The following is a 14,359-nucleotide window of genomic DNA, read 5'->3' as shown; positions in this document are numbered from 1 at the left end:
GCCGCGACGTTGGGTGCTGGGTTGGTGGGTTTGGGTCTCGGCGAGAACAGAGAGCAGAGGGAGGGAAGAAGAAGCCGCCGCGACGTTTGCTGGGTTGGTGGGTTTAGGTCTCGGCGGCGAGAACAGAGAACAGAGGGAGAGAAGAAGAAGCCGCCGCGACGTTTGCTGGGTTGGTGGGTTTAGGTCTCGGCGGCGAGAACAGAGAACAGAGGGAGAGAAGAGAGGGCAAAGAAAAGAAGTGAGAGAGGAGAGATAATTAGATTTAAGGTTGGGTTGTGTTTGTTGTTGGGTTTGAGTTCTTCCTGTGTTTGATGGAGAAGAACACGAAGAACACCTATTTTTTTTTTTTTTTGAGAAACAAGTTGTTTTTTTAATTAAATTAGATTTAAGGTTTTTTTTTAAATTTAATTTCTTTTTTATATAAAATTTCTGACGTGGCTTTATTTAAAAAAATTAAAATGCTGACATGGCATTTAAAATTTGCCAAATAATCTTTTTTAATAATATTTTAATAGCCACGTCAGCACCACGTCAGCAAATAGGGCCTTCTGTTAGCCACGTCAGATTTCTCCGTTTCTAGCCTGACGGAAAGGACCATTTTAAAAACGATTTTCTTTTTTTAGGGATGACATTAGCAAAGAAATCAATTTTGGGACCAAAATAGGAATTGACCCAAAATGTAGGGACCAAAAGTGCATTTTCGCCTAAAATGAATTGAAAATTGAGATTAGTGTTTTAGGTATGACTAAAACACGCACCAATGGAGAAGCTTTGCGATTACGCGTACTTTAGAAAGGAACAAAAAGAAGGAACCAACGAGTGCTGACATATCCATTTATTTTTCTTCTTCTAAACTACGTAGTACTGATATATTCATACATCATAGTATTTGTAAATCCAATTCTTGACGAAAATAAAAGTAACAGTGGAACTAGTTTGATAAGATTTCATTTGAAATTGTTGGTGTTGGGAAAATGGAGAAGGTGATGAATATGCTGAAGCCAAAGCCAAACCCACAACAGCAACTCAGAGATTGGCAGCGTAGGCTTCGCCAAGAGTGCCGCAACACCGAGCGCCAAATCCGAGGCAATCTAATTTTCTCATCTGGGTCAATTTTATTTTATGTTTATATTTGGTTTTCATGGATTTTGGATTCTTGGGTGTGTGTTTAATTTTCGAGATTGTTTTCTCTAATCTGATGGGTTTGGTTTCAGATATACAGAGGGAGGAGAAAAGTGTACAGAAAGCTATAAGAGATGCTGCCAAGAGAAATGACATGGGCTCTGCCAAGGTATACACTTCCAACAACCTTGCATTCCATTCCCTTTTTGAATTTTCAATTTCTGTTTCCTGTAAGTATATGAAATTTGTTGTTGAAAAAAGAAATAGCTAATTTGTAGCTGATAGTGGTGTTTTTGGATTTGGGGTAACATGTGGGTGCTTGTTGAAAGAAAGTGTAACTAATAAATGATGTAATGTAGTGTTGAACTTGAACACCCAGATCAAATCATTCAGTGTTTAAGCTTCAATGAAGGTTCAACTACTTCTCTGAAGTTGAGACTTAAGGGAAAGAGAGCCAGTTGGTAGCCATCCTTGTATAGTACTCGGCTAGCATTTGTATCGCCACCTTACATATGGTTCAATGAGTACTGAAGATTAGTCTAGTGCATTAGAGACTTAGCATATAATATTTAAATTATTTAGCTGATTTTCATGTTGGTGATTGTATTTTTCTTTAATCATAATAAGCCTGAACTTAAGAATGACCCCAACTCTGCCATACTATGACTCATGTTGAGACGAAGCTTGATTACATAATTTCAATTCATATTCTTGATTTGATGAGGTAGATCTCTGATGAGTAAGGCCGTACTGATTAGAAAACAATTGAACTTGTTAAGCAAGTTGGGTAACTTTATCAAGTCTTATTCGTTTCATGGTAGTGAGACAGCATTATTTTGTACACCAGTGGTTTTTTTTTTGGGTTAAGTTATTATTTTTTTACATTAACTAACTTCAATGGGGGATAAAAGGTGGTTTCATGATAATTGAATCTTTTACTCAAATATTGGCCCCGTTATCAGCACATTTGGTTTATGTTCACAATCAAGGAAACTTATCCAAAAAAAAAAGGGTTCTAAATCAAGGAAACACTCCATTTTTATTTTATAGAGATATTATGCTACGGAAATATATTATATGTGAAGAAGTGGTTCCAATTACTGCTTTTCATGTTGGGCATCTCATTGTATATGGATGTGGTTGATTTCATTAGTCACTGCTGCTTATCAGATTGGCTATTGCATATAAGGATGCCAATATAAACTTCTGAGCTTAATTGTTTTCTCCTTTGAGATTTAAGGTACAAAGATACACATGAACCAATTTGCAATTCTTCTTCACTTTTCTCCTTTTTTTGTGGTAATTTTATCACAGGCGCTTGCTAAGGAAATTGTGAGATCTAGAAGAACAGTGAACCGTCTCTATGAAAACAAGGCACAAATGAATTCAATATCAATGCATCTTGGAGAAAGCGTTGGTATGATGCTTTACGCATCTAAATTTACTGCTTTCTTTTTCTTTTTGGTTCCTTAGAAATTAATTCATTTCAGTTGTTGTGGAATATGGTATGGACTTCTACAAGTCAAATGCATAACAGACTCATCATCACAGAACATCCAGATATGCATAAAATCAATTATTGTCAAAATTTAGATAAAAATTCGTCATAGTTCAGTCACTAGTTTTGGTTCTGAAATGAATAGAAGGGTGAAGGCATCCATGCATAATACTGAGAGAGAATTGTTTCAGAGTATCTACTCTATTTAAAATATCATGATAGAGCACTTTCTTTTTTGGTCTCATTAGTGATCACTGATTCTTAGTGACTTGTGAAGGTTTGCTTTAAGAAAGGATCTTTAGTCTTTGAGACTACAGATTCAAACTTGACTAGGATTATCGTTTCTTATTAATTCTTGAATAGGAATAATTTCACAGAATGAAGGTGGGGAAAGGTGCCATATATATATACACATACATAAATACAGAGCAAAACTTAGTGCAGTATCTAAGGTGCAGTACATCCGATCTTGCAATAAAACAGCCTCAGATACTGCATTTACCTAAAAGACTTGAAAACCAAATGCTGTAACACCCCCCCCCCCCCCCCCCCCTCTCTTTCTCTGTCTCTCTCTCTCTGAGTTTTAGGTTTAACAGAAGTTTCATCTCGTTGTTTTCCCAGCTCTTCCTTGATCCCTGAGATGATGCTGGTGGGTTTTGCTTTATCGCCAATCCAGAGATCCTAGTGCCTTGTAGTCCATTGATGAGGACAACCTCATCATAGAAAAAAATTATTGGAAAAATGAAAGAACTTTGGACATCCAAGACTTTCTGTCTGTGTTGAACAAACTTATGATTTTATAGAATTTAATTCCAGCACAAAAAGAAAAAAAAAAGTAAAAAAATTCCATTGACATGTATATAGAAATTATTTAATCCTCTTTTAATATTTTCAGTCTTTAGTCTTTACTTGGATGTGGTTCCTTTGGATGGATATTTGAATTCTCTTCAATGGTTTGAATTTCTGCAGTCTATTTTTCATTTTCATTTTCATTTTTTGGTTGATTTTGCAGCAATTGCCCGTACTGTTGGTCATCTATCTAAAAGTGCTGAGGTCATGAAGCTTGTTAATAACCTAATGAAGGCTCCACAAATGGCTGTTTCAATGCAAGAATTCAGCAAAGAGATGATCAAGGTATCCTCATTGTCGCAGTTCACTTTGCATCAAAAAACAAAAGAGGACAGCTTTAATATAGATAATGGAATTAATGGATGGCATTGCATTCTTTGGAATTTCAAATGCATAAATATTCCCATTTCATCAATCCTAAATAGGATTCAACTTTTTTAGTATTTGCTTTTTAAACCAAGATTTCCATGGTTTATTTATGATTATGTATAGCCCTTGTATCATATATAAAAGAAATATTCCCCTTTTTCTGTTTGGTTATATATCTCTTTGGTTAAGATTCAAATAGTGGATGTAGCAGTTGTTACTCTTAATGAAGGCTATATCTTACTATAAAATTCAATGCTTTGGGATTGGATCTGAATTTCATTTTTAATATTCTGATAAAGAACTTTAGGGTGAATATATATGGAAAATTCTGAATATTGTATCTTATAAAGCTTATTGTTAAACATAACTAATTTGGATTTAGATCATGGATGTTTAACCATTAACTTCTCCATCGAGTAAGTATTTTTGTGTTTGTGATTTGTAGGCAGGGATCATAGAGGAGATGGTGAATGATGCTGTTGACTCAGCACTGGACTCCGAGGATATAGAAGATGAAATAGAAGAAGAAGTTGATAAGGTCTTAACTGCAATAGCTGGCGAGACTGCTGCACAGCTTCCAGAAGCAGTCAGAAAGGAAAGGGTGAAGCAACCTGCTCAGGTTGTAGCGGCTGCAGAGGAGGTATGTGTTACTTGATTCCCCTGTAATGGCCCTTTTTTAAGCTATTCTTTTCTGGCCTTGATTGAATGAAGAGGCTGTAACGTGGACTATGGGTTTGGCTCATGTAGGAAGAGGCTATAGCTGAGGGTGCTGACGATGACGAGGAATTGGAAGAAATTAGGGCCCGGCTTGCCAAAGTTAGGTCTTAGTTTAAGCTTCTGAGCCTATAACCCCAGCAATGCTAGCATAGTATATATGAGAAAAAGTTGAGTTTGTTTGCTTGCATTTAGCCTCTTGATCATATTGAAATGGGAGAAGACGAAGCCTAATTCAATACTGCTAATGAGAATGGAGAAGAACATTTTCTGTACATTATACTAGAAGCAGCTTTGCAAGAATTAGGAGTTTTTAGCTGTAATTTGTGTAATAATTGCAAATCGTTGTTTTTGATGCTATGAATATCACTCCATCCTGCAGATTTGGTAGTCTTTAATGCTATGAAGCAAATGAGACATTTCATGAAACACTGGAAACTGAATGCTGCAATTACAACCCAACATAAAACGGAATGATAGTTTATAAACAAACAAGCTTATTCTTGTACAAACAAAAAACGCCATTGTGTTAATTAATATGCATCTCAGGCAAGGATTACCTGGTGGCTGGTGCCCAACAGGCAACAGTACAGACATGCAGCCTAAAAGCATTTCTTGTTTAAAAGTTCATGACAAAAGCCACGCTCTAAAATGCAATTTCTTCAACTACCAGCTTATTTTACCACTTGAATCTACTTGAGATATTAGAGCTTCTCTCATTTATCTGTTGTGAACCGCTAACGAAAAGATGAGTCATAAGGCAAAAGTGTTAGTGAAGTTTTTCACGTTTCATTTTTGTGTTTCGGTTCACATAATGTGTTTGGCAGTTGGTACTCATCTATAGAACGTGACAAATGCTTCCAAACTATAGCCATCAGACGCAGCTGCTTTTAGCCTGTAATATCAAACACCCGAAAGCCACACAAATTTCTCTTGAACTGCCTAATTTGCTAGTCATGGTGCAGTGTGCGTCTAAGTCTTACCTATTTTGCATGTGTATCAAATAGAGTCCAAAAAACTAAGAAACTGATTATCATGATGCTGCATATATTATAGGAAAATTTTCACCAATATTTTCATAGGAAAAGGGTCCTTTCCAAATAAACCCCCCAAGTCTCTCTTATTTTTACCATGAAGTGCGATACGTGATACTTATCTGATTTTAAAATTTCACACATCTTACATCTAAATAAAAATTGGAGGGACCTTTTTTTTCACATACTTTTCTGTTTTTATATTGTGATGACCCAATCAAGCACTATTTCAATTTTTAAATACTAAGAGAGTAAGATATTAAAAATTTATGTATTTAATTTACATTTATTGACCCCACTATGATATGGGGTGAAAAGGCATTGGGGTCATTCAGTAAAAGGAAATTTAATGGACCTAAGATTTTTTTAATTAAAAATTGCTAAAGTTACTATATATTTTACAAAATAACATTTATACGTTTATGTGGCAATGATTTTTTTTTTTTTTGGAGGAAAATGTGGCAATGAATTTGATTAATGAGTTTCAACCACTTAATAAATAAAAATTTGGATTTTATTTTATTTTATTTTATTTTTTTTATGACTGGTAACACATCAATGTAGTAGTTCTATGTTGTAATTAATATTGTCACAACATCATTCTTAATTTAGGTGGAGCCATCCAACCATTGTCATTTATTTGTAGTAAATGATCCTCCTCTTTTTCAACATTCACTCCCAATACACTTTCCTATCAATAGCTTCACCATTGCTGTTCAAGCACCTTACTCCTCACATGCCACCAGAAGAATCTACTTATGTCACACATTCATGTAGTTATTAATGGGGATAATTACACTATTTTTGGCAAGATCTAGGAAAAATTTCCTCAATGTATGTCATATGTTGCCCACGAGAATTGTGAGATGAGAAGAAGCAAGAGAAAAGAGAGGGAGAGTTGAATGCAAGTTGTTGCCATTGTAACAATGTATGAAAGGTCAAGGGTCCAATTGCTGTAGATTTATAGTGTTTGATATGAACAAACTTGGCTTATAAGGCTAAAAGAAAGGTGGAGTGGGAAATGTCTAAAGCTGGGAGACTGATAGATAACGGTCCATAGTTTATTGCAATGACAAATATAAAACAATTATTATTTTTTTTAGAGAAAAAAACAATTATTTATTACAATGAATATATTGTTGCAATAAATTGTTTATTGCAACAACGTATATATCATTGTATCAAAGTTGTCAATAAAATGATAAATTTTAATGACAACTTTAATGCAATGATATATATGTTGTGATTATGTAATGTATTATAAATCCAATTTAAAATACTAGTATTACTATTTTCGTGTATGTGTTCTATTAAGTATTATTGTTTATTAAAAAAAAAAAAGATTGTCATTAAAATATCTAGTGATTATTGCAATGAAATTTTTTGTTGCATAAACTTATTGCCTCAAAATTTATTGCAATAACTCACATCAACTATTTTAATGACTTTGATGTTATTGCAATGATTTTTTGTTGTTGTAATAAACATTTTTTGTTATAGTGTAAGTACCAAGAGTAAATTTGGCTTTATCAATTTCTAATGGGTCTATATGAAGACTTTGAGTCTGTTCATAGCTCATTATTTTGGCACTTATCCCCTGCCCACATTTGATCAAGCTCTTAACGAGCTTATTTGAGAGGAGACTCACTTTTAGTTATAGACCCGTTATATCTCAATGCTTAACTGCTCATTTTGGCCTCCTACAAAAATTAGATATTCCAATTGATCCAAGCCTAAGCTCCAAAGTGTGATAATAGGAGTGCAATCTAGATTGTGCACAATGGCATCTTCAATGAACAAGCCAAGCACATTATTTATTCCAATTTTTTTTTTTCTTTTTGCCTTTTGTCTCTTTTTTGTTTTTCAAATAATCTAACTTAATTTTTAGTATTTTTTTTTTTGAGAGAGTTTCAACCTATGACGTCCGCTCTTGATAATAGCTCTTTATTATCAGACCAAGATACCAATCAGTTTATAGTGTAGGCGGGAATTGAACTCTAAATTTCTTCCTGGATAAACCTTTTCCGCGCAATACCACACCACAAAGTGATGGGCAAGCGCGAAAAGAAGCCAAGAAGAAAGGTAACCGTTCAGGTTGCTCGGCATTGAAACAAATGAATTTTGGGCCAACGCTTTTATTACGCTCCGTCTCTAGCAAAAACAAAGGGCCCTCAAGCCAAGCCCAGGGACAACCATCAGAGACTTTACCAGCTGAGCTAACTAGAACCCACTTGATTTTTAGTATTATGGAAAATTAAGTTTTAACCTTTTTTTTTTTGTCACACGTTTAGTATTTTATTTGGATTGCGCTGAACGCGTCCACGATCAGTGTTTTTTTTTTTTTTTTTTCCTGCTACGCATTTTAGCTTTAGGAGACAAGTCACTGTTTACGCACTGTGCAAGCATTGTTCACGCATTGTGCAAGCACTGTTCACACACTTTTCAGCAACTTTTTCATTAAAAATGGTCCCACGGTACTATTTACACATTTAAAAATTATTTTGCTACAGTATTTTCAGTTTTCAGCAATAAGTTCTATCCAAATGGACTCTTAGGGTCCGTTTGAATAGAACTTATTGTTGAAAACTGAAAACTGAAAACACTGTAGCAAAATAATTTTTAAATGTGTAAATAGTACTGCGGGACCCACTTTTAATAAAAAATTGCTAAAAAAGTACATACACAATGCGCGCACAGTACGCACACAGTGCACGCACAGTAAGCGCGCACTGCGCGCTTGTCCCCGCAGCAGTGAAAAAAAAAAAAAAAAAACAGCAAAACGTGGACGCAGCAACTTTAAGCTGCATCCAAATGCCCTCTTAATATAAAAGTTACCAATAATTATATACTTTAATAAACACTACGTAAATAAGATATCCAAAATCAGCAACAATAGCCTCATATTGATGTTTTTAGACTCACACTCCTTTTATAAACTTAGATTATAATAAACCATTGATAACCTCTCACCTTAATCTACACGTTACAGTGAGCAAATCTATACTTAATAAAAAAAATACTGATTTTATAACTTATCTGCTAATCTAGATTTAGAAAATAAAATTAAACAAAAGCATCACCTTCACCCAATAATTCTTTTGTTGTATATTTGCTATACTGGGTGGTAAAGTAGGTTTCATAGTTATCACTTGGGAAGTTGGAAGATCATGAATGTTCGTCTGTCAATTCTCTTTCGGACCTTGAGTGAGAGCAATGTTTTCAAACTATAGTTCAATTTATGAAACTTTCTTTCTTGTCCACAAAAGTTGCATGTTTTCTTTTTAAGATACTGATGACTTACTTACACGCAAAGACTATTGCCTCTATCCCTTGGCTAGTTTAACCATATTAGAGTGCTCCAACCTGGCCTTCACTCTCTTTATACGCGTTTTCATAATTGTGAACCTTTTAATCCGGCAGATTACTTGCACAGCAAAACAGTGTTTCTAATTTTATTTTTCTTCTTGGGAGGGAGGAAGATTTTGATCTATATTAAAAAATATAAAAAAGGTACTCATAAAATGATATGATTTGTATAAACATATGGAGCAATCTTAAGGTTCTTAACCAACCTTAGAAGGCAAAATTGTGGTCCATTGTTTAATTAAAACAGTGGTACAAGGATGGGCCATTGTCTCTCTTAACAATCTAATAACTTTTTATACTCCATTATCACATTTTGGACATGAGAGTTTGAAGTGTATACGATATGCATATCCTCTATTAATTTGGATTCTGACTTTGCTATGAGATTGACACTAACAATGACATCCTCTGTTAATTAGAATCTAAATTCTAGTAGAAGGAACTAATCCAATGCGTTTGGATTAGTTTGTTAACTTATTTACTTATGTACAATATTTTAAAGCATGGCTTTATCTAAAAATAACAATACTTTTATCAACTTTCAACAAATAAGCAAATAAAGTTTTTAACATAAAGCTATAAAAAAGAAGAAGAGAGAGCATGCAAGTCCATAACTTTATCACCTTAATTCCAACAGAACAGACAATCTTTCATTGTTATACAGCTTTTTTATTAGAACTAGACAACAAAACTAAAGATTAAAAAAGAAATAGAGGAAAAGAAAAGGGGGAGAAATAACTTCTTTTTAAATTGAGAGGGAGAAGTAACATGGGACTGACTTACCTTTCAAAAGAGGTGATTGAAGATTTACCAGGAGAGAAAATTTGAATAAGAAAACAATAAACTATTGACCGTTGTGTCTCTCTCTCTCTCAGCTTTAGACATTTCCCACTCCACCTTTCTTTTATCCTTATAAGCCAAGTTTGTTCATATCAAACACTATAAATCTACAGCAATTTCAGACCCTCAGCCTTTCATACATTGTTACAATGGCATCAACTCGCATTCAACTCTCCCTCTCTTTTCTCTTGCTTCTTCTCATCTCACAATTCTTACGGGCAACATATGCAAACAACCACCTTCACTTATCTTCAGCTGCTTACTTCCCAAAGCAGCAAGCAGAAAAGCTCATAAAAAGCCTCAACTTGTTCCCTAAAGACTCCATCAACATTGCCCCCCATGACACTTCATTTGCAGCCCCCATGATTGTGGAGAAATCGTTTAGTTTCCCTTCTCTGGGTTACTCTGGCCCTTCAGTTGCAGATCTTGGTCACCACGCTGGTTACTATAGTCTTCCACATTCCAAAGCAGCAAGGTAGGCCTTAAAATGTTGACTATATAACAAACTAAATTAGTTTCTTGGCTTTTAATTGGTTTGGTTGTGATTGTACTGGGAATATATACAGCTCAAATACTTTTCTTTTTCAATGATTTCGTGGGGTTGTTTATTATTTGCAGGATGTTTTATTTGTTCTTCGAATCAAGAAACAACAAGAACGACCCTGTTGTCATATGGTTGACTGGAGGACCAGGGTGTAGCAGTGAACTGGCATTATTCTATGAAAATGGTCCTTTCCACATTGCAAACAACTTGTCTCTAGTGTGGAATGACTATGGCTGGGACAAGGTATTGAAATTATAGTTCATTAATAAAGCTAGAAAGTAGAAACTAGAGAATGAGCTGGTATATTCCATTGCAGCGTAAATAGACTATACAATTACAGTCGCCTCACAAGTTACAAGTAACAAGAATCTCATAGCATGAAATGTTTCGTTGATAAATTTCTTGAAGTAGGAACTACATAAGAAATATATATATATACACACACACTTAGTTTGCTAGCTAGGTAAAAGGGTTGGGAAATTTGACCCTAAACATTCCTCATACAAGTTGTTTGCAATAGGTATGGATATTATCCGAATTGTTCGGGTAGGGTATGGATATTATCCTCTTTCGGAAAGAGGATGAGCCAATAGGCATAGAGGTAGGACTATAAATAAGTCAAATCAAGTATCAAAAGTTCAAAATTGTTGATTAATTTTCTTTCAAATACAAGCTGAGCCAGAGCTTATCATCCAACTAGAATATATATATTCAAGCTTGATTACTTTTCTTGTAAAACAAGCTTGAGCTTGTTTACGAATTATGACTACTTGATTAACTTGTTCTTCTTCCATATATAATAAACACAATGACAAAAATATTTTACCCCTTCATAAATCTATACTAATAATAAAGTATCTTTAAAATCATTTTGAGTTAATAAGATAAAATAATTTTTGATGGTGAACTTATAAAAATTAGAGTTACCAACATTACATTATTAAAGAATATATATAACTTTTACTACAAAATGAACTATTTATTAATTTATATAACCAATCAATTACAAATAATAAAAACATATTTATAAACTTGGATAATCCAATATCAAGTCTATGCAAGTATTTTATATATGTCTACATATAAATGCATAGTATTATATTTATTTCAATTGAGCCTCATGTTCATGACATAATATTATTGTTGAGATCAACGTATTTAATAATCAAGCCTACAAGCCTAAACTTAGACTTAAGTTTTGGCTCACTTGCGAAATAAATGAATATAAACAAACTTTTCATAAATTGAACCTAAGCTATTTATAAACAGTTTGATTGTTGATAGGCTTAAGTGTTGGCTCATTTGTTAAATAAATTAGCATAAACATGATTTTTCTCAAGTGGAGTCTAAGCTATTCATAAAAAAACTTGATTTATTTACTGCCCTGGCCATTGGCAATTGCTACTATATGTTGATAGCAAAGCTTTCATCAGAATCATGAATATGTTCAGTCCCATTTTTCAACAGAGTTGATTGACAAACTTCTTTACGATCTTTTATGTGGGCTGACAAGAACAATATCAATTGCTTCTTAAAGTATTAAAACTGTAAATTGATGTCAATATAGTATCTATACGGTCAGCTTTGTACATAGTAAGCTCAATTTTGTGTTAAAATCCTTTCCTGATGTACATATTTGTCAAACTACTCGATTTCTTTTTTCCACCTACTAATACAGTTTCTATTGTCTTTCGGCAGGCATCAAACCTTCTGTTTGTGGACCAGCCTGTTGGAACCGGTTTCAGTTACACCGCCGATGAGCACGACATTCGCCATGATGAAGGTGGCGTTAGTGATGACTTGTATGACTTTTTGCAGGTTTGTTTGTTTCCCATGTGTGTTGTGTGTGTGCTTTTCAATGAAAAAAGAAACAAGAATCATGGATTCATGCTTGATTACATGTGATTAAAATTTGTCAGGATATGATTCTGAGATTCACCAGCTTTTCTACATTGTCTCAGGCATTTTTCAAGGAGCATCCTCAATTTGCTAAAAATGACTTCTACATAACTGGAGAATCATATGCTGGGCACTACATTCCAGCATTTGCTGCTCGGGTTCACCAAGGAAACAAAGCAAAAGAAGGAATTAATATAAACCTGAAGGTAGCTCTCACATTTACCATTGGTTGCCTAGTCTCACTTCATCAGATATTTAACTCTAAATGCTTTAACAGGGATTTGCTATTGGTAATGGGTTAACCAATCCTGAAATTCAGTACAAAGCATACCCTGATTATGCACTGGATATGGGGTTAATTAAAAGTTCTGATTACAATAGTATTAACAAGATGCTTCCAGCATGTGAACAAGCAGCAAAAAACTGTGGTAATTCTTATTTCCTTATACATACAACATCACAAACTCTCAAAGATTTTTAATGTGGAAGATATATATATATATATATATATATATATATATATATATATATATATATATATATATCATTCAAGAAGGAACTGATTTCTCTAACGTTTATGACCTATAAGCAGTTTTAATTAGTTTGCAATTACTCTATCCTTGATCAATCATATGGGGCTGCATTGCCAGGCACTGATGGTGGAGATGATTGTGTAACTTCATATATGGTTTGCAATGACATATTCAATCAGATCATGAACATTGCTGGTGGTATAAATGTAAGATGGCATATAATAACTACGATTTTGTAATTGTTGTGAAAGCGTTCAGATGTGAAGAAACAAAATTGCATGTTCAACTTTGATGAGAAACTTGTTTTATCTTTGATCTGCAGTACTATGACGTTAGAAAGAAATGTGAGGGGGACCTGTGTTATGATTTCTCGAGCATGGAGACATTCCTGAACCAGAAGTCAGTTAGGAATGCTCTAGGTGTTGGGAATAGAGAATTTGTTTCATGCAGTAGTGATGTATACGATGCCATGTTGACTGACTGGATGAGGAATCTTGAAGTAGGTATTCCTGCTCTTTTAGAGGATGGAATCAAGGTGCTTGTGTATGCTGGGGAGTATGATCTCATATGCAACTGGCTGGGTAAGCCTCCATGGCTCAAAAGGAGGAACTTGAAATAAACATCTTGAAGAATATACTCGTCTTTCATAGTCTATCCTATTAATTTCTTATTTCTTTGGGCAGGGAATTCAAGGTGGGTTCATGCCATGGAATGGTCAGGACAAAAACAGTTTGGGGCATCCCCAACTGTTCCATTTGTAGTTGATGGTGCAGAAGCAGGATTGCTAAAGAGCCATGGGCCTCTCACTTTCCTCAAGGTTTCTCTCTCTCTCTCTCTCTCTCTCTCTCTCTCTCTCTCTCTAAGAGTGTGGGTGCGTGACTTTGTATTCTGACTTAACCAAATTAATTCCATGTCACAACACATAGGTCCATGATGCTGGTCATATGGTTCCAATGGATCAGCCTAAAGCTTCACTACAGATGCTGATGAGCTGGATGCAAGGGAAACTAACCGTGACTGAGACAGAAGATAGGGTTGCGCCCAAGTGATGGCCTCAACAAACCCAGCATCCTCTTTCTAGCATGTGCCTACATTTATGGATTTCAGGAATGGTATCCGGGTAGGACTGGTTGTGATATATTTGTCCACCAGTGATCTCAAGGTCTTGTTTTCAACAACTCCTTAAAAATTTTATTGCTAGAATGGAGTTTTCTGAGGAACAGTTCATAAAGATTATTTTAGACATATGAATGTTCAGTGAATACACGTTTACCATCATATGCCATACATTAATTTGGCTATAGATACTGTAATATGTTATTATTATGTTATGACAAATGCACAGTTGGCACAAAAGTGATCATGATTCTTTGATTTGTGAGATCATTGACTGGCTATTAACTAAGAGCTTGGAAATTCTGGCATCATGGGAAGACGCACAGAATCTGTAAAATCAACTTATAGCAGGACCTATTATAGAAACAACCTATAGCAGAAGTTCAGCTCCAATTTATCTAAATTATAAGAAAAATAATATATGATACCAAGAGAAAGCCATTGAAGACGCCATTATAAATTTGTATGCTTTTAA

General features: G+C 34.5%; 2 protein-coding genes across 2 annotated transcripts; both read left to right on the top strand.

The window, feature by feature from the left end:
* Positions 1 to 723: 723 nt before the first annotated feature.
* On the top strand, positions 724 to 4,955 carry LOC142605722 (vacuolar protein sorting-associated protein 24 homolog 1-like). Its single transcript, XM_075777157.1, has 6 exons — positions 724 to 1,086; positions 1,215 to 1,291; positions 2,437 to 2,539; positions 3,633 to 3,754; positions 4,284 to 4,478; positions 4,586 to 4,955. The coding sequence occupies exons 1-6, from the start codon at positions 975 to 977 to the stop codon at positions 4,664 to 4,666; spliced, it is 690 nt and encodes a 229-aa protein (XP_075633272.1). The 5' UTR covers positions 724 to 974; the 3' UTR covers positions 4,667 to 4,955.
* Positions 4,956 to 9,843: 4,888 nt separating this feature from the next.
* Positions 9,844 to 14,124, top strand: LOC142605575 (serine carboxypeptidase-like). Its single transcript, XM_075776986.1, has 9 exons — positions 9,844 to 10,267; positions 10,411 to 10,579; positions 12,035 to 12,154; positions 12,298 to 12,441; positions 12,513 to 12,663; positions 12,886 to 12,974; positions 13,091 to 13,349; positions 13,452 to 13,585; positions 13,695 to 14,124. The coding sequence occupies exons 1-9, from the start codon at positions 9,942 to 9,944 to the stop codon at positions 13,815 to 13,817; spliced, it is 1,515 nt and encodes a 504-aa protein (XP_075633101.1). The 5' UTR covers positions 9,844 to 9,941; the 3' UTR covers positions 13,818 to 14,124.
* Positions 14,125 to 14,359: the final 235 nt, after the last annotated feature.

Source organism: Castanea sativa, chromosome 8 (assembly GCF_040712315.1).
Source record: "Castanea sativa cultivar Marrone di Chiusa Pesio chromosome 8, ASM4071231v1".
NCBI lineage: Eukaryota > Viridiplantae > Streptophyta > Magnoliopsida > Fagales > Fagaceae > Castanea > Castanea sativa.
The sequence above is the reverse complement of the archived record's forward strand: the minus strand, read 5'-3'. Positions and strand labels throughout refer to the sequence as shown.

Excerpts from the sequence above, each read along its gene's own strand:
- LOC142605722 (XM_075777157.1), top strand. The coding sequence starts at position 975 with ATGGAGAAGGTGATGAATATGCTGAAGCCAAAGCCAAACCCACAACAG. Across the intron at positions 1,292-2,436 it reads ATGACATGGGCTCTGCCAAG|GCGCTTGCTAAGGAAATTGT; the intron begins GTATACACTTCC and ends ATTTTATCACAG. Across the intron at positions 2,540-3,632 it reads GCATCTTGGAGAAAGCGTTG|CAATTGCCCGTACTGTTGGT; the intron begins GTATGATGCTTT and ends TTGATTTTGCAG.
- LOC142605575 (XM_075776986.1), top strand. The coding sequence starts at position 9,942 with ATGGCATCAACTCGCATTCAACTCTCCCTCTCTTTTCTCTTGCTTCTT. Across the intron at positions 10,580-12,034 it reads ATGACTATGGCTGGGACAAG|GCATCAAACCTTCTGTTTGT; the intron begins GTATTGAAATTA and ends GTCTTTCGGCAG. Across the intron at positions 12,975-13,090 it reads ACATTGCTGGTGGTATAAAT|TACTATGACGTTAGAAAGAA; the intron begins GTAAGATGGCAT and ends TTTGATCTGCAG.